The sequence below is a fragment of the Lolium rigidum genome, chromosome 3 (genome assembly GCF_022539505.1).
Source record: "Lolium rigidum isolate FL_2022 chromosome 3, APGP_CSIRO_Lrig_0.1, whole genome shotgun sequence".
NCBI classification, from domain to species: Eukaryota; Viridiplantae; Streptophyta; class Magnoliopsida; order Poales; family Poaceae; genus Lolium; species Lolium rigidum.
Genome location: NC_061510.1, coordinates 377521135 through 377538475, shown reverse-complemented (window position 1 = coordinate 377538475; position 17341 = coordinate 377521135). Strand labels below are relative to the sequence as shown.

The 17341-nt window shown below is 45.3% G+C and overlaps 1 protein-coding gene across 1 annotated transcript; it reads left to right on the top strand.

Annotated features, from left to right (window-relative positions):
• Window positions 1–10985: 10985 nt before the first annotated feature.
• Window positions 10986–15345, top strand: LOC124700601 (QWRF motif-containing protein 2-like). The gene is made up of 6 exons (XM_047232692.1): window positions 10986–12335; window positions 13292–13411; window positions 14114–14227; window positions 14318–14407; window positions 14971–15078; window positions 15161–15345. Exons 1-6 carry the CDS (start codon window positions 11001–11003, stop codon window positions 15224–15226), a joined length of 1833 nt encoding a protein of 610 aa, XP_047088648.1. The 5' UTR covers window positions 10986–11000; the 3' UTR covers window positions 15227–15345.
• Window positions 15346–17341: the final 1996 nt, after the last annotated feature.

The window sequence follows — 17341 nt, the reverse complement described above, 5'->3', positions numbered from 1 at the left end:
ATTTCATTCAAAGTGATGTTTTCCCACCTGTGTTCACTGATTTTCATACAATACTTACATGTGATGATTTGATAGATATTTATGCTATATTGTTAAATTTATTTTGCAGACAGGATACATAGCCTTGCAGTTTTTTTTTTCGCTCTACATGTGAATAGAATTCATCGGAGCTACTTCCGTGATGGCAAGATCGATCAACTTTTGAAGGTGTATACTGCTTGCCTTGGATGGTGCTCACATGTTATCTATCTTCTATGGTGAACCCGATCCGATCGTACGAACATTTCATGCAACATTTTTAGTTGTGAGATCGTGTTGTTGAACCTTTAACTAAATTTCTGTAGAATGTGCATAGGAATTTCATAAGACAAATTTTCTCTTTTTTACGTAGACCACATAAAATGTTGGTTATTCGTGAAACTTGATGAACACACATTTATTATGGAGATGTACATGTAGAATTTTTTTTCAAAAATTTTCGACATTTGTAAATATAATTTTTTGGTAGAGGAAGCATACGCACCCGGGAGCCGAATTAAATTTCCAGTTAATGTCCACCTATTTAAATAAAGTAATATACCAACCAATAAAACTTAAGACCAATTAGTGTAAACCTTTGGTCTTAAAGGCACTAAAACAGTTAAATTTTGGGCTAATTCTTAATACTAAAATAAGCTAAATTTTATACGATTTAAATTATGACTTGATTTTGCCATTGCGCGGTAGCGCAACGGGTCATCGAGGGCGTTTCCCAAAGGAAAGTGGAAGCGATATCCAGAGCACTACCCAAATGAAAGTACAAGGACCGTCGAGGGCGTTTCCTCCAACGAACCACACAACATACTATTATACCTCACCATGGGACGCCCTATTCTACTCGATCCAAAAGCTCTACTCCAACCTCGGATGATGTTATAGCTCACCTGGATGGCCACCCAACCCGAATGCCCTCCCTTTACCACTACGGTGATGACATCGGCAAGAAGAGTACAGCTCCGCTCCAAGCCTCTGATACTAAAATAAGCCAAAACTTATGGTTCAAATTCTTATTGAATTATGCTATTTGTGCAATAGCACAACGCGGTAATTCGGTACTAAAATAAGAAAAACCCTATGGTTAGCCTTCGTCATTGCGCGATAGCGCAACGGGTCATCTAGTTTGCATAAAACAGAACACATGCATGCGCCCGCGCCGCATCTCTTGTCACGTACCATCATCTGATCCGTTTACCAGTAAATGCACTGTTGATGCAAGCGCTTTTTTTGTTGCTACGTGACAGCTACATGACAAGACGTACATTTGATCCTTCCCTTTTAATGTATATTTCATCTATTCGCAATTAACTCACGATTCTAAATTTAGACAAAGTAATTTTTTTTGTAAATTTAACAGAGAGTAGAAGACAAAATATCAATATTCATAATATCAAATGCATACAATTTGAAAATATAGTATATGGAAATTCTAATAGAATAAATTTTATATTATAGATGATGATATGTTTTTTCTAATTATTTGATCATACTTTACAATGTTTGACTTTGACTAAATCTAGAACGCGAGGTAATTGTGAACGTAGAGAGTATAGAATGTATAAATTTAGTTAGAATTTAACATTTTATAAGTTTGATCAATGTAACAGACAAAAGACACCACTCGCGAGGGCACATCAGCCATGCATCCAAGAAACGTGGGCGGTACTTTTTTAAAAGAAAAAGGGGAAAAAAGTTGTTATAGCCCACACATAATTAAGCCTGGCAACTTAGGAAACCTGTCACGCAAGCGCCGTAACGCGGGCACATTTCACCTTTATAAATTTAGCAGATAAAATATAAATTTCTACAATACCAAATCAATTTTAGTAGATTTTCTGCAAAACATATTTTTATAATATATTCCTTCGATGCTGTAAATGTTTACATTTCTTTTTGTTATATTTGGTCAAACATTGTAAGTTTTGAAGTTTAACTAAATTTATAAGTTTTATTTTATTAGAACGGTTGTAACTCGAAGTCACCACATATTGTACCTATTTGTTTTAGATGGGTTAGTTTAATAATTTAATCACTGTGAATACTCATATTTTCTCATGCAATCATCATCGTGTACATGTACAATGCCTTGACGACATTGGTCTGCCAAAGGAGCCAGTTTCAGGTGGAACAATCAAATTAACCTCGGCCTGAATCGTCGTAATTTTAAGTATTGTGCCGAGGCAAGATACTAGTATCTATCCGAATCGTGAAACTTCATCGCTCCAAGGTTAGTGCGTACGACAAGGTCTGCAAGGCCAATCACGCATTGACGCTGGGTACAAAACTACATAGGCGGAGCACGTTTCCCTAATTCTTCCCTCGGTGCAGGCTTGGTTTAAAGCCTCGATCGGAGCTTAAATCCTCGCGTTGCGGAAAGAAATGATAGTGTCAGGCCGTCTCCCTACGCCGTCTCGGCAGGTAATTAATGGCCGTAGACAAAACTCGAGCCAGCCACATGAGCGTCTTTGCTGCCCCAGCATTTCGTCATTGAAAAACATTTTTGGTATACTTGAGCTACAATGCATCACTTGGATGTGCAAAATCGGATAGTGCATACTACTCCCTCCATTTAAAAATATGTCTTTTTTATAACCATTGTTTGTATTTATAGTATTAAAATTAGTATGAAGATACAGAAATAAAACAATTTGGCAAGAAAATGCAATGATGCTATTTCTACACTCTCATTCATATACTTCCTCCATTATTATTTAATTAACGTTCTAGGTTTAGTCAAAGTTAAATTTTATAGACTTGACCAAAAATAGAAAAAATGTGAATATTTATAATATCAAAAGAATATAATTTGAAAATATATACTTTAAACCGATTTTAATACCATAGATTTTATAATGCAGTAGTTGATATTTTTCCAATTATTTGGTCAAAATTTACAAACTTTGACTTTCACTAAACTCAGAATGCAAATGAACACATCAAAGATATAAAAAAAGCTTTTCAATTTGGAATGGAGATACTCGTAAAGTACAAAAAATTAAACATGCCACACATCCAACGTGTGAAAGAACATATCTTCTTAAGTGGTTTTGGTGTTAATGAAAACGATTGTGTTTAACTAATTATTTATATAAGAATTGTAGGATTTTATTGATGCTAATAATTGTCGAATAATTGCCCAAAAGATTGAAGACCTTCATTTGTGTCTTGCTATTTCTCTCTATGGATGATTTATGTCATGAGAGAATTATGTGCGATTCATTATTTACATTCAAGGATTCTATAGCTGGGTATTTCTATTTGCATCAATTAGTGTCAAAGAAAGGAAGAAGAAATGAAGAAGAAAATAAAGAAAGAAAAAGAAAAGAGGAAGAAGAATGATCTGGCCGGTGATACCGCCGGTCGATGGCCGGTACCACCGCCAGACAGCGGCCGGTAGCACCGCCCTGGGTACCGCCTCGGGTACCGGCAAAATGGAAAGGCTCCCAGTAGCCTCGCGAGCTTGGCCGGTACCAACGCCGATAGTACCGCCCCGGCCTGGCCGGTGGTACCGGGCGTGGGTGGCCGGTGGTACCAGCCTCCCCTCTCCCGCATGGCCACGGCTGCACTACAGCTCCTCTTGCCACGTCGACCCACGGGCGGTAGTACTGGCTAGACCCAGCCGGTACTACAGGCCTCCACCTGCCCGCGGCAGCCATGCCCCGCCCTGCTGCCACGTCGACCAAAGGGCCGGTACTACCGGCAGGGTATTCCAACGGCTCGATTCAACAGGGATATAAAAAGGAGCTCCTTCCTCCTCAAACGGTTGACCTTTCCTGCACATCTTCTTGACTTCATTGTTAGAGCTTCATTTTCCTAGATATCTCTACTCCCCCACTCAAACTTCACAATATTTGAGGATTCAGTAGAGGAGACCTAGATCTATACTTACACCAAATGAATTTGTATTTCACCACCATTCTTAGTGAATCTTTGTGAGGTGACCTCGAAGCTACTCTTCGTGTAAAGCTCTGTGGTTACATCTTTGCAGCCTCCAATTAATTCGGTTGTGGATGTGTGCCCCAAGCTTTGTGTAAAGGTGCCAGTTGCGACCTTAAGGCAACCACTTAGTGGAGCGTGAGCTAGGCCTTCATGGCATTGCTCACAGGGTGAGGCCTTCGTGGCGTTGGTTGTCCTTCGTGGCACCACACCCCTCCAGACATAGACGTACTTTCCTTTACAAGGAAGGAACTACGAGAATCATACCCTCGCGTCTCCGCGTGCTCCACCTCGGTTACCTCTATCCATTTACCGCACTTTACTACTTGTATCTTGTATTATGCATGTTTGCTTGCATCTTGTCATATAGCTAAATTCACATAGTTGCATATCTAGAGAATTACCTTTGTGTCAAGCCTAAATTGATTTTTTTTTGATATAGCACCTATTCACCCTCCCTCTAGGTGACATATGATCCTTTCTACGTGCTAAAAGAATCTGCATATTACCATTTTTGTGTCAGTGAATATACAATTTAGATAGATTTTTAGTAAATTACTCAAAAGTGGTTAACCGACACGACACCTAATATGCTCCCGCTTTTTCCCTACCTCTCGTTAATTTCATGTTATCCTTCTTCACCTCGATCGGTGGCTATGTTTTCACTGGTTTCACCGATGAGATCCATGACAACTTCTAATTGTAGCCTCGTGTCTCGCTAGCACCCACTCACATCGCGTCTCATGTCTATCCAAGTAGTTGCATCCATATACTCACCACCTCTAACTAATATTGCGATGTTAGTGCCACCGCTTCATCATCATCACCGCCTCCCCTCGTAACATGTATGTTGTGAATAAGAAGGGAGAAGAGAAGCATTTTGTTGACAACCCCAACTGCCAAAAGAACCAATTATTGTTAGTACAACCATAGACCTATCAATTCGGTATGCAAAGGATTTCTAAGATAATCCTTGGTTTTAAGGGCACACCATGTGAGACAACCTAAAAGACCCAATCTCCAAAAACTGACATTTTAGGGGAAAAGCCCACTACGACAAACCTTTTAAAAAAACCCTAAGTTCTTGTTTGGTACTAGAGTGTTTGTGAGGATAATACTCTAGAGTATTGTGTGAACCCCTATCGTCACCCAATCCCCGCAAAACCCCATCCTCAATCCACTAGATAGGGGTAGAGTATTGGAGATTGAAAAAATACACTAAGATTTGGGAAGAAGTGGGGATAAGTGCGGATTAAACTCGCACAATACTCTAGCACCAAACATGCATTAGAATAAGTGAGAATTTGAAATTTGCAGCGGTATACCCCCACTAATTTCTATTAACACTCTAGCGCCAAATAAGGCCTAAAGGAATTCAAAAGACCCTCTAAAAACAACTCCATATCATGCTTTTTGTAGAGGCTCCCGTAAACCATATTTTTCTATGGCACACATGAAGTTTCACTCGCTCTCACTTCTCTACGTCCCTGTTGCCATCACGACACCACCACCAATCTTCGCCCGACTCCCACTGTTATAGCGCCGCCTCGACATTTAAGTCCCCACTCCCAAGGAGCATGTTTCGTGGCCTCTCTCTCGCGCCTCATAGCTTCTACTCCCTCCATCCCTGAAAAGAAGATGCATATTTTTTTTTGTTGAAAGTCAAATCATGTAAAATTTGGCCAACTTTATCGAAATATCTATCAGAATTTAGAATGTCGGTTCAATGTATTTTTTTTTGAAGTAAGAACATTCCATTAAATATGAGCAGCAAGCCACCTCATTAAAAACCTTCCAGTCCCCTTAGGTACCCTGGTAAGAAAAAGAGTGCGTAAGAAACTTGCTGCTCCGAGAGATTACACATTGATCACACAATCACGGTCAATCAAAGCCGAGGCGCAGCTCGGTGATGACCTCCACATAAGACCACTAGCTCCTAATTTACCTAGCTGAGCTAAGGAATGATCGACAACATTACTCAAATGCCCCACCTTAACCACGCTAAAACCCTCAAACACTCGCATGAGCTCTTTTTCTTGTAAATAAAGGCACCAATAGTCTGAACGGTCCTTCACTAGATCATTGATCATCTGCATTGCATGTAAGCAGTCAGTCTCAAGAATAGCTGGTCTTGAAAAGTGTTGTGTAAGATGGTTTAGGCCCTCTAAGCAGGCCAGAACCTCCGCTTCTTTAGCACTTGCACAACTAGGAACAAATTTCCACTCAGTTAAGATAGCAGGCCAATGTGGTCTTTGATTATGTCGTCGATACCCACCCTTCTTGTTCTTGGATCCCAGCCACCATCTACATTTACTTTGAGGTGTCCTTCCTCTGGTGCCGTTCAACTGGTAAGACCAGTATAACCCGCATGCACATGAAGTTCGGAAGAGACAATTTCTTTACCTTTTGGATTAATGTTGGCTGGAGTAACTGTAGAAAAGGAAGTTAAGTAATTAGCAATAAAGGTCGTTGATGCAGCGATCGAAGCCTTCCCATCTCCGTGGACAATGTTGTTACGGTGATGCCAAACACGCCATAGGAGAAACATGGTACGTGATCGCATATCTCCATGCATGCCATTGAGCAAGGACAAGAGCCATTCGGTTCCAGACGCCTGAAGCGTTTCTTCCGATGGTAGCGTCCATACTTTCCTCATCTCCTCTCTTAGAGCTCTAGCCATCGTGCATCGAACTAGCCCATGGTGTGTGTCTTCATTCTCTTTACCACAAATGACACAAAACATGCTCAATAGTATTGATTCGCCGGCGGAGCTCTGACTTTACTGCCAGCGTAGAAGTGGCCACCTTCCAAGCAAAAACACGAATTTTATTCGGGACGTGCACCTTCTAAACTAGATCCTAGATTCCCCGATCAAACTTGATTGCCCATTGCTTAAAGAGTTATACATTGGCTCCATACCCAACCTGTAGGCCATCGAACAGAGAAGAGCCCACTCTTTTCCGGGAACCAGGTAACACCACTCTTTTCCAGGAACTAGGCAACAAAATCTTCACATTGCCTACGAGGTAATTTGATGTCCAGGATCGCATTAGCATCCAATACTGAGCAACAGGACCGGACTGCCTCCTCATCCCACGTCCGAGTTGTCTGATCAATAAGCTCACTAACCCATCTCCTCCTTGCATTGCCCCTTCGTGCAATAATCCGCAAAGCTCCTTGATGTGGGATCCAGTTGTCCCTAAATTTTTTTACTTGGGAACCAGAGCCGATACGCCATATAGAACACTTCTTTAACAACTTCAAACCATGCATTACTCCCTGCCAAGACGCCGAAGTATTCTGAATAAAAGCTGTATAAAGTAAGTTCGCTGCCAGGTAATACCTCACCTTCAATGTATTTAAATACGATATGAAACATATTTCCATGCTATTGCAAAACATTAATACAACTGATATCCTTTGTTTATACTTGACCAGACTTCACAATGTTTAAATTTGCAGAAAATTTATACTATAGAACTATTTTTTTTGTCTGGAAGACTCCAGAAGATATCCATTAAAGTGGCAGGATTACAATTTTCAGTAAGCCCCTTGCAAATACTCGCTCTAAGAACCTAATATTTGAAGAAAGGGGCCTACACTTTACAGAAAACACCCTACAAGAATCCAGATCAATACAATGAAGTACAGAGGTGTCTCTGCCACTCGTCGTCGACATCCTCCAGGTGTCACCGCCGAGAAACCAGAGCCAACTGCTCAGGAGCCCTTTTCCGGCGAGAGCACGCTGCCGCGGTCCACCACCTACCTGCGTGGAACGAATCACTTCGCAGAAAGGTGACTTAGAGCACCCGCGACAGGGCTGATTCAGGGCCTCCACGTCGGAGGTTGAAGAGGTGCCGCCCTTTCGGCCATGGATAGCAGCGACAAGAACGCCAACTACTTGTTGAAGCTCGTCGATGTAGCACCATGTAGGCATCAGATGGCACCAACCCAGAAGGCCTTCCGCTTCTCCTTATTTCATCTCACCACCATGGTGAGGCAGAGAAGAGAGAAGAAGTAGAAATCCCTATCGGTGGAGGCCATCCACTAACCTGGATCCAGTCGCCGGCGCACACAGAGAGATGCAACTCCCCCAAAATCCCCCTCGCCAACTAGGCCGACCAGGAAAGGAGAAGAAAGCATCACCACGAATCCTCCGCTCTTCCCTTCGCCGCCATGGCCGGCCAGAAGAGCTTGAAGATATGGGCTCCTGCACAGGCTCCAGAGATCCTCCGCCGCTACCTTATTGAAGAAGGTGGATCGTCCTTCTCTCCTGGTCTCCTCCACCGAGAGGAGGGAGATCAGCGGCACTACCCTCAAGGGTACTATAGCTGCTTTACGTTAGAACTATTTTGGAGGCTCCTTTTTTTTTGCGAATGATCGTGAAGGATCATTCGTAGGCTAGAAGAGCTGTTCTAATTGTGTTACCAAGGACAAAGGAAGCCATACTAAGAGCATCTCCAACAGACGCGCTATATAGGCCGCGCGGCATAAAAACGTCCGATATAGCGCGCGCGGGACAGAATCTGGCGCTCCAGCAGGCGCGGTAAAATTTTTAGGGCGCGCGGCTTTTTGCACAATCCGGAGCGGCATATCTGGCGCGTCGGCTACAGCGCGCGGCATCGCTCGTCCTAGCGCGAAAAAGCCAACGGCTGGAAAATTCCTCCCCCGCGCCCGCGCCTTCATTTCCCCACCTACCGCCGGCGCGAAATCCAGCCGCCGCCGGTCGACTCCGCCGCCGCCCCGCTTCGCGCGCCGCCGCGTCGTAGATCCGCGTCGCCCGCACCTCCTCCTTGCAGCGGCGGACGTTCCGCCGCGCTGTGTCGCTCGCGCGGCCGTCAGCGAGGAGTTGTAGCCGGCGGTCCTTCTCCGCGGCCCCTTCGCGCCGCCGTCGCGTTCTCCTCCGCGCAGGCGTCGACATGTCGTCCTCGTCGTCGTCGAGCTTGCTTGCAACATGGCGCGCCCATGGTGCTCGCCCATTTGCTCGCAAGGTATGAACCTCCGCCGGCCGGCCTCTATTTACTCGCTACAATTGTTCATAGTGAAGTAATTTCATACATATGTTTGTAGAGTTCCTCATATGATTCATCGGATGACGAGTTCGACCAAGAAGAAGAGGAGAACATATCGATACTATTAGCATACCGCGCCGTTAAGAGGCCAAAATTTGGTGGATCGGTGTTCGGTAGACGAAGTTGTGGAGAGAAAGGATTGAAGGGCATGAGAAATTGATGCGGTCGTATTTCAATGAGAATCCGATTTTCCCCGAAAGCTATTTTCGGCGGCGTTTCCGGATGAGTCTCAACTTGTTCAAGCACATTGCAACGGAGGTCACCAAATATGATCGCTTCTTTGAGCAAAGGAGGAATGCCGCCGAAGAACTTGGCCATAGCACATATCAAAAGGTGACCGCCGCCTTGCGTATGTTGGCATATGGTATACCGACGGATCTTGTTGATGATCATTTGGCCATGGGAGAGAACACTTCTATCTTGTGTGTGAAGCGATTTGTCGTTGCAATTGTCAATGTCTTTGGCTCCACATACTTGAGAGCCCCCAATGCTCAAGACACGGCAAGACTTTTGGAGATCAACGCCAACCGGGGGTTTCCCGGTATGCTTGGTTCCATTGATTGTATGCATTGGAGTTGGAAGAATTGTCCAACGGCATGGCATGGACAATTCAAAGGGTACAAGAAGGATGCCACCATAGTACTTGAAGCGGTGGCCGACCAAGAGACTTGGATATGCATGCTTTCTTTGGAATGCCCGGATCTTGCAATGACATCGATGTTCTTCAACGGTCACCACTGATGACAAGACTTGCAATGCGGGAAGGTCCATTGGTGGAGTTTGAAGCAAATGGCCACAAGTACAACTATGGCTACTACCTCGCCGACGGCATATATCCAAGGTGGCAAACATTTGTGAAGCCAATTATTCAACCAAAAGGTAAAAAGCAAACTCAATTCCACAATGCACAAGCGGCGGCTAGGAAAGATGTAGAGATCGCATTTGGGATTTTGCAAGCCCAATTTGCCATAGTTAGAGGACCGGCTAGATTTTGGGATCAAGAATGCCTTTGGTATATCTGACCGCGTGTGTAATCATGCACAACATGATTATAGAGGATGATCGCGGAAAAGATGTGGATCATACCCACTACGACTTGATGGGGGTTCCCGTGCAAGTGATGAGGTCCGCACATAGGATTGCCCGATTCATTGCCTCATACCATGCCATTCGGTGCAACGACACACATGATGAGCTTCAAAAAGATCTCATGGAAGAATGGTGGAATTGGAATGGACAACAATAGTTGCATATTTGTTGTATTTGTTTGAAAACTATGTGTTGTATTGTCTCAAAACCATGTTGTATTGTTGTATGTTGGACGTGTTGTATTTGGTGTGAAGTATTGTTGTGAACAATGTATTGTATTTGGATGGTACAATATATTTGTGAAATTTTATATATTGTTTGATCTTCTTGGATGCATACTTGTGTGTGTTTGTTGTTTGCGCCGCGCCCGCGCGCTGCAAAATGGCGCGTCCGGCGGAGGTGCTATTTTACCGCGCCAACGCGCGCTGCAAAATGGCGCACCCGACGAAGGAGAAATCGATCATGCGCGCGACAACGGTTTAGCGCGCGCAGATTTTTGCTTTTGGCGCGCTGCGATATAGCGCGCCTGTTGGAGATGCTCTAAATGGAAGCGGAAGGAAGAAAAGAAGAGCCGGTGATCGAACGGATTGACGCCGCCGGGGCCGCCCATCACCGCCCCGTTTCCGCCGTTACGCCCGCGCCCCCACCACCACGCTACATACGCTTCCCTTTATCCCGCCCCACCCCGACGCTTTTCCCCTTATTACTTTTCTGCCCTTCGCCTCCACCCGGATTCAACTTCACACGAGTTGTTCACTCCCAAGGAAGCGGCTGGCTGGGATGCTGCTCCTCTTCCTCCTCCTCCCATCTTGAAACCCCAAACCCCACGCCAAGCCCGCCCCCGAGATTCCGCGAGATCCCGCCGCCATGGTGGCCGCCGGGGCAGCGCCCGCCGCGCCCCGGCCCAACCCCTCGCCCTCGCCGCACCGCCGCCGCCAGGCCTCCGCCCTCTCCCCGTCCAAATCCACCAACGCCAATGCCGACGCCAGGGCCGCCACCACCAAGCCCCGGGCCAAGGCCGTCTCCTCCCGCTACCTCCTCGCGCCCTCCTCCAAATCCACCTCCACCTCCACCTCCACCTCCACCTCCACCACCACCACCTCCTCCTCCAACTCCACCTCCACCTCCGCCTCCACGCCGTCCCGCCGCTTCGCGTCCCCCCTACCGAGGCGCTCCTCCTCCGTCGACCGCCCGCGCCCGGCGGGCGCGGGCGCGGGCAATGCCGACGCCGCGGGGCCCAACGGGGCCACCACCACCACCACCAGGAGCCTCTCCGTCGCCTTCCAGGGCCGCTCCTACTTCCTCGAGACCAGCAAGGCCAAGCCCACCACATCCCCCTCCCCACTCCGCCGCCCATTCGTCGCACCACCACCACCATCCTCCACCACGCCCGAGCGGCGGCGACCCATCCCCGAGCGCGTCTCCAAAGGGACCCCCGAAGCGGGCCACACCCACACCCACCAGCGCTGGCCAATGTCGGCACACGGCTTCGAGGGGAACCCGCTCACCAAGAGCCTCGACTGCTCCCTGGACAAGAAGGGCGCCGCGGTGCTCGCCGCCGTCCGCTCGCTGCGGCAGTCGATGGTGTTCGACGACGGGGTGCGGCGCGCCTCGTTCGACACCGGGGACTACCTCATGTCGTCAGACACCGAGAGCCTCTCGTCAGGGAGCAACTCTGGGTCCCAGGACGCCGGCAACGGCATCTCTCACAGGGCGCGGCCGCCGACCAAGGGGATGAGCGTGCCTGCCCGGTTCCTGCATGATGCCGCTGGCAGCAGGCTGCACAGGTTCGCAGACCCACCAGGAACGCCCTACACCACGCACAATTCCACCCTCGCATCATCGCCCAGGACCGCGCCGGTGAAGAAGTCCCTGCTGCTGAACGGGTTTGCCTCGTCGCCGCTCAACAGACCCGTCAGGCAGTCTTCGCCGAGCAAGCTTGCGGGCAACTCGTCGAGGCGGGTGTCGAGTCCGTCCCGGCCGAGGAATTCTGCCGGGGCGAGCGCAGCGGTGGGGGATCATCAGCAGGGGAGAGGCTCGTCGGGGTACGGTGTCGATGGTCAGGCCAGGAGGAGGTGGCTTGGGGGCAGTAAGGTTGATGGGGAGCACCTGTTGAGGATCCTGTGCAATCGGCATTTGCAGTGGCGGTGTGTCAATGCGCAGGCTGATGCTGCACTTGCTTCACACAAGATGACTGCGGAGGTGAGTTCTGTTGTTGATAAGTTAATTAATGGACTGTGTTTGGTATAAAAAGTGTGCAGTCTAAGTATTTGACTGTCCAATGTGGCATCTTGACATGTTATTATTTCCCTACTCTTTTCACATCGTGCAAGGTAAAATAAGTAGGAGTTGAAAATCCATCCGTAAAAATCATAGCTGTATAGTTTGAACTTTACCTGATATATGGCAATCTTATTCCACACTTCCAATTATTTACCGTGGAAGAAATAATTAATTCAGTCTGTGCAGCAGGGTTACCAATCGTTGTGCGTCTTTCATGCCATAGCTTATAACTTAGTGCAGCATATTTATAGGCGTCTGCAATTTCTTGGAAGTAGCTTCCACACTAGACATAACCAGCCAATTTAGGTGTAACTATCAATAAAATAACAAACATCTCATCAGATCATTTTCAACCTAGGACCAAATATGTAGAATAGTCATACGATAAAAGAAAAAAAGGCAAAGCTTTGACAACCTTTCCATTAACAAAAAAGTAAAATATGTTTAAATTTATGAAGATGCACTCCCTCTATTTTTCAAAATTTAGGCCATATCTGACCTTCAAATTTTGATTTATGACCTACATTTCTTGCACTATACCTTTTTTGTGGGCAAAATCGGAATTATAAGAAAGTGCTTTTGAATACCAAATGGTATAATTCGTGTGTAACATAATTCACATACTACGGTATAAATTATCTGTAACATAATTCACACACTATTGAGTTATTTGTTGAGCAAAACATATGATGATTTAAACAATGAAGTCTGAATTGTGCATATAAAAAAATTGTGCATTTTTTCTTAGTACTTACATCTAGAGAAAATAAAGTTCATTTTGGTCAGAATGCCAGACCACTTTGGCTCTCAACTGTTTCCTTTTCTGCTATAATTTTTTTTGTTTGCTAACCTTTGTTTCTTTTTTCCTTTACCAGAAAGACTTATGTGATGCATGGATTACTACCCTAGGCATGCGTAAATCTGTTGCTCTTAAAAGGTTTCAGCTACAATTATTCCGAAACAATTGGAAACTCATGACGGTTCTAAAGGGGCAGGTAAGAACCTCTTTAATTTTGGTTCTGTGCACGTGGTTTTACCATTACTTCCTAACTTTACATAGACAATCTGTTGTTAGCTCATTTAATTTAATCATTTTAGTAGTCATTACTTTCCATAATTTATCCTGTTACTATCCAGCACGGGCATTGTTAGCAAGATAATATTTTGGTCAACACGAAAGAAGTATAGTAAAGAACTGTATGCCCAGCTAGCTGTAAGCAGGATCATTTGAATACAGATTTCCTATGTTTGCAGTATGCACAATTGATTTACTTGTTTTTCTTTCATATAAGGGTCGTAGGGACAGTTAGTAGCCAACTGGGCCATTTTGATACTTTTTTCCTATGCATAGTTATAAAGTTAAAAGCAAGAAAATATCAGTATGTAGCTTACTTGCTTCTGCAGTGGGAGACGTGGGAAGTTACTGAAATATACATAGCTATATTACTTTTAGACTAATCAATACTATTGGCTAGTCATTGCTTGACCTGCTAGAGGTACCTAGTTACATGCACATCCATCAGATCATTTTATTTTTTAGAACTATATCGTTTTGCTGATGACAGTAATAGCTTCGAAGTTCATTACCATTTTACATGATTCTGGAAACCTGATAGAAATTGCTTGACATAGTTGCCAGATCATTTTATGTATTAGAACTTTATTCTTTTGCTGATGAAAGAAGTTTCTTGACATAGATGCCATATTTGGAGGAGTGGTCTTCATTAGAGATGGACTATGCAGATTCTTTATCTGGAATTGTGGAAGCTCTAACTGCGACCATTCTGTGCCTTCCTGTTGATGGAGCAAAGGTTGGAATATCATGCCATCTTGTTAATTGTTGCCATGTGTTTTTCTTATTTTGATTAAATCTCAGACCTTTACTATCCCCTTAACTGCAGGCTGATATCCAAGACGTAAAGAATTCCGTTGGCTCTGCAGTTGATATCATGCAGACAATAGGGAGTTCAATATGTACTTTACTGGCTAAGGTACTGCTTACTTCAAATTGTTTACTTGTTCCTTTTTAACAGTTGTTTGCCAGTTCATTTTCTTGCACAATGATTGCAATACCTACCATGCCTGGCAATTTACAAGTTTTTACAAGCCATTGGATCTGCAATGAATGGTTGGAGTGACTTGAGCATATGAGGTGTGAATTGTTTTGCTAACCATCTCCCAGATCATCTCATCTTCGACAGCCCATCAAACATCTAAATAATTCTTGATTTCTTACATAATTTGTCCCTTCCTAATATCTAGCCCTAGGGTATATGCATGTTTGTTTCGCGTAGTTAAATTGAAGATGCTACAAATTTAGCTCCAAGTATCTTATTAATAAACATTTAGCAACGAGTGCAACTACAAGCCTACATCCAAATAGCCAATATAAACCCTCTCGCAGCTTTGTATCGTGGTACTTCTAAACTTGTTTGAAGGATTTCATAGTAGCTAGTCTAGAGAGCAATACAGCTATTTCCGAGAGACTATCTGGTGTTCATTGTGAGGTACTGCATTTATTCTCTAATTTGGGTTAATTCATGTCATCCTGCAGCTATCTGGGACAAGTATTTTGGTGTCTGACCTTGCCAGAATCGCTACGCAAGAACGTGCTCTGATGGATCAGTCCAGGGAGCTGCTGTCCACACTTGCATCAATGCATGTAAGTAGGACAACGCAAATCTGCTCGGTTTACTTTCATTTTGTATTCAGCTATTATAACACTTGAAATTTCCACCTCTCAGGTCAAATACTGTAGCCTACAAGGGCAGCGAGTACAGACAACTCACAGGAGGCTCAAGCACTCGTAGCTGACACTTCTCTTAACTCACTAACCGAAGAGCGTAGGTGCAGTTTGCTAAACCTGATGGGTGCCCACTGAGCGATCTGACTTTTGGTGAAGTTACCTCGGTCCATCTATGAAGTGAAGTTCCAGTGCTCTTGTAACGGTGGTGGTTAGTTGGCTAGGTTCTGATTGCTGAATTGAACCACGCTAAGGCCTCTGCGAACAGATGAAAGTGCAATGTGTATATATCTAGCTCTAGTTTCTTTAGCAGGTCCTCTTAGAGTAGGTAGTGTAGTTAGATTAGGTTCTTCCGTGTTTATCCGATGACCTTCTGCACCATGGCAAATGCAATATATCTTCTGCTGGTGCCCGATTAGTTCTCTTCTACGCCTGGGGAGAATTTTTTTGGTGTAATTTTCCTGAGCCACCGATGTGTGTGACCCAGGTGGATTGGCAATGATCATGCCATGTTTGGTTCGTAGCTGAATCTTCAGTTGTAGTAGCTCTCCCATGTTGGGAGTTGGGACCAAGATGGGTTAACTGAAGAGCACGGCAGACGCAACAATTTAGAGGATACTACAGCACTAATCATGCACCATCCAGCTCTGAACACGAGAGATAACAACATTCATGTCCCGGAGCGACATAAATGGAGCACTCGAGTGTCACGGGCACGAGCGGGGAATAGGACAGCGCCTGCCGTGCCCACCTGAGATATCTCCCATGCCGTTGGGTCTCACGCACGGTCACTCACATCCACATCGCCGGGAGCTCTGCCACGGCGCCAGGGACCGTTGCTAGGTTGACGATGGATGGTGCCGGCTAGAGGACGGCGTCAGATAGCGATGGAGAAGACCACGAGTGCACGACCGACACCAACAGAAGGAGGGAAGTGGCCCGGCCGTGCCATCATCAGCTCGACTCGACTGTTTCTGCAAGGGGATGGAAATCGTTGAGATTGGCTCAGTTAGCTGGTGTGTCTTGGTCATGCCACTCGTGTCTCCTCCATATCCGTCTGAATAATCTGGAACACACAAAGGATAGATATGAATTATAGCAGCGGCTTTAGCAGTTGAAGTTAAACAGTCATGTGTCTGAAGGCGCATGGTTTCTTAAATTCTTAATATAGGTTGTGCATTGGATTCCTGCATGACGTGGAAGAAATTAAGAGAATCTGATTTTGTTGACTGAAGTCAGAGTCTGCTGCTGGAAGTATCCATTCACTCCAGGCAAGTAGTACCACGCAATTTGGGTGCAGATCACTGAATGCACCTATGTCACTTTAACTACCCAAATTGCTTGGACCACAAACAGAGAGGAGGATTGTGCATACATTCCATGCTACCGAACTACTAGTAAGAAAACACTTTCCATATCCATATGAATCTGTGCCCCTCATCAAATACACACAAACAGAGCCAGCCTCCGGAAACATCACTCAAAACAAACAGCGCCATTCTCAGTTTTGCCATCTACTCCCACATTATCTTGGAAGATAAGTCTTTGCATGACATGAGCATGAGCTCTGTCCTGAAAAGCATTCTACTGACTGGGGCTGTACCTGAACAGAATGTCCTCGACTCCGAACCCTGGCACTGCAGCAGCAAGGCCTTCCTGTTCATAGCCAGATGCAGGTTCAGCAACTCCTCGATCGCATGGAGCTTAACTTGTTCACAGATGCATTCATGGTCTTCCCAAGTCCCGGGGCATTCATACTTCAGAGGTTCACCAATCACCCCATGAAATATATTATTGTCCGCTCTCATGACAACAATGTCCTCGACTGTATATCATCCGCATCAGATAGACGCAAGATTTTGTAAGATTCTGGACCGTCTGATGGTTTACTAACAGTTTCCCTGACCTGCTATGCTATCAAGATAAATAGGAGCGGCTCTGTGTACCTGTCTCTCATGAATACACGAACGGTCTCTTCAGCAGCACTGTTAATCACAGGTGCATCAGCAGTCTGCTGAGATTCCTGATTAACCTACCTGTGCATCTTACAGTTATCCATACGTTCAACTTCAAGCCTCCTGTACTTCCACAATCTCACTGGAGACTGGACGCACATGAAGTTAGCAGAGGACCTTCTCCAGTCTTCATCTCTGCATTTGACGTCTCCTCCAGGATAGCATTA

Excerpts from the sequence above, each read along its gene's own strand:
- LOC124700601 (XM_047232692.1), top strand. The coding sequence starts at position 11,001 with ATGGTGGCCGCCGGGGCAGCGCCCGCCGCGCCCCGGCCCAACCCCTCG. Across the intron at positions 12,336-13,291 it reads CACACAAGATGACTGCGGAG|AAAGACTTATGTGATGCATG; the intron begins GTGAGTTCTGTT and ends TTCCTTTACCAG. Across the intron at positions 15,079-15,160 it reads CCACACTTGCATCAATGCAT|GTCAAATACTGTAGCCTACA; the intron begins GTAAGTAGGACA and ends TCCACCTCTCAG.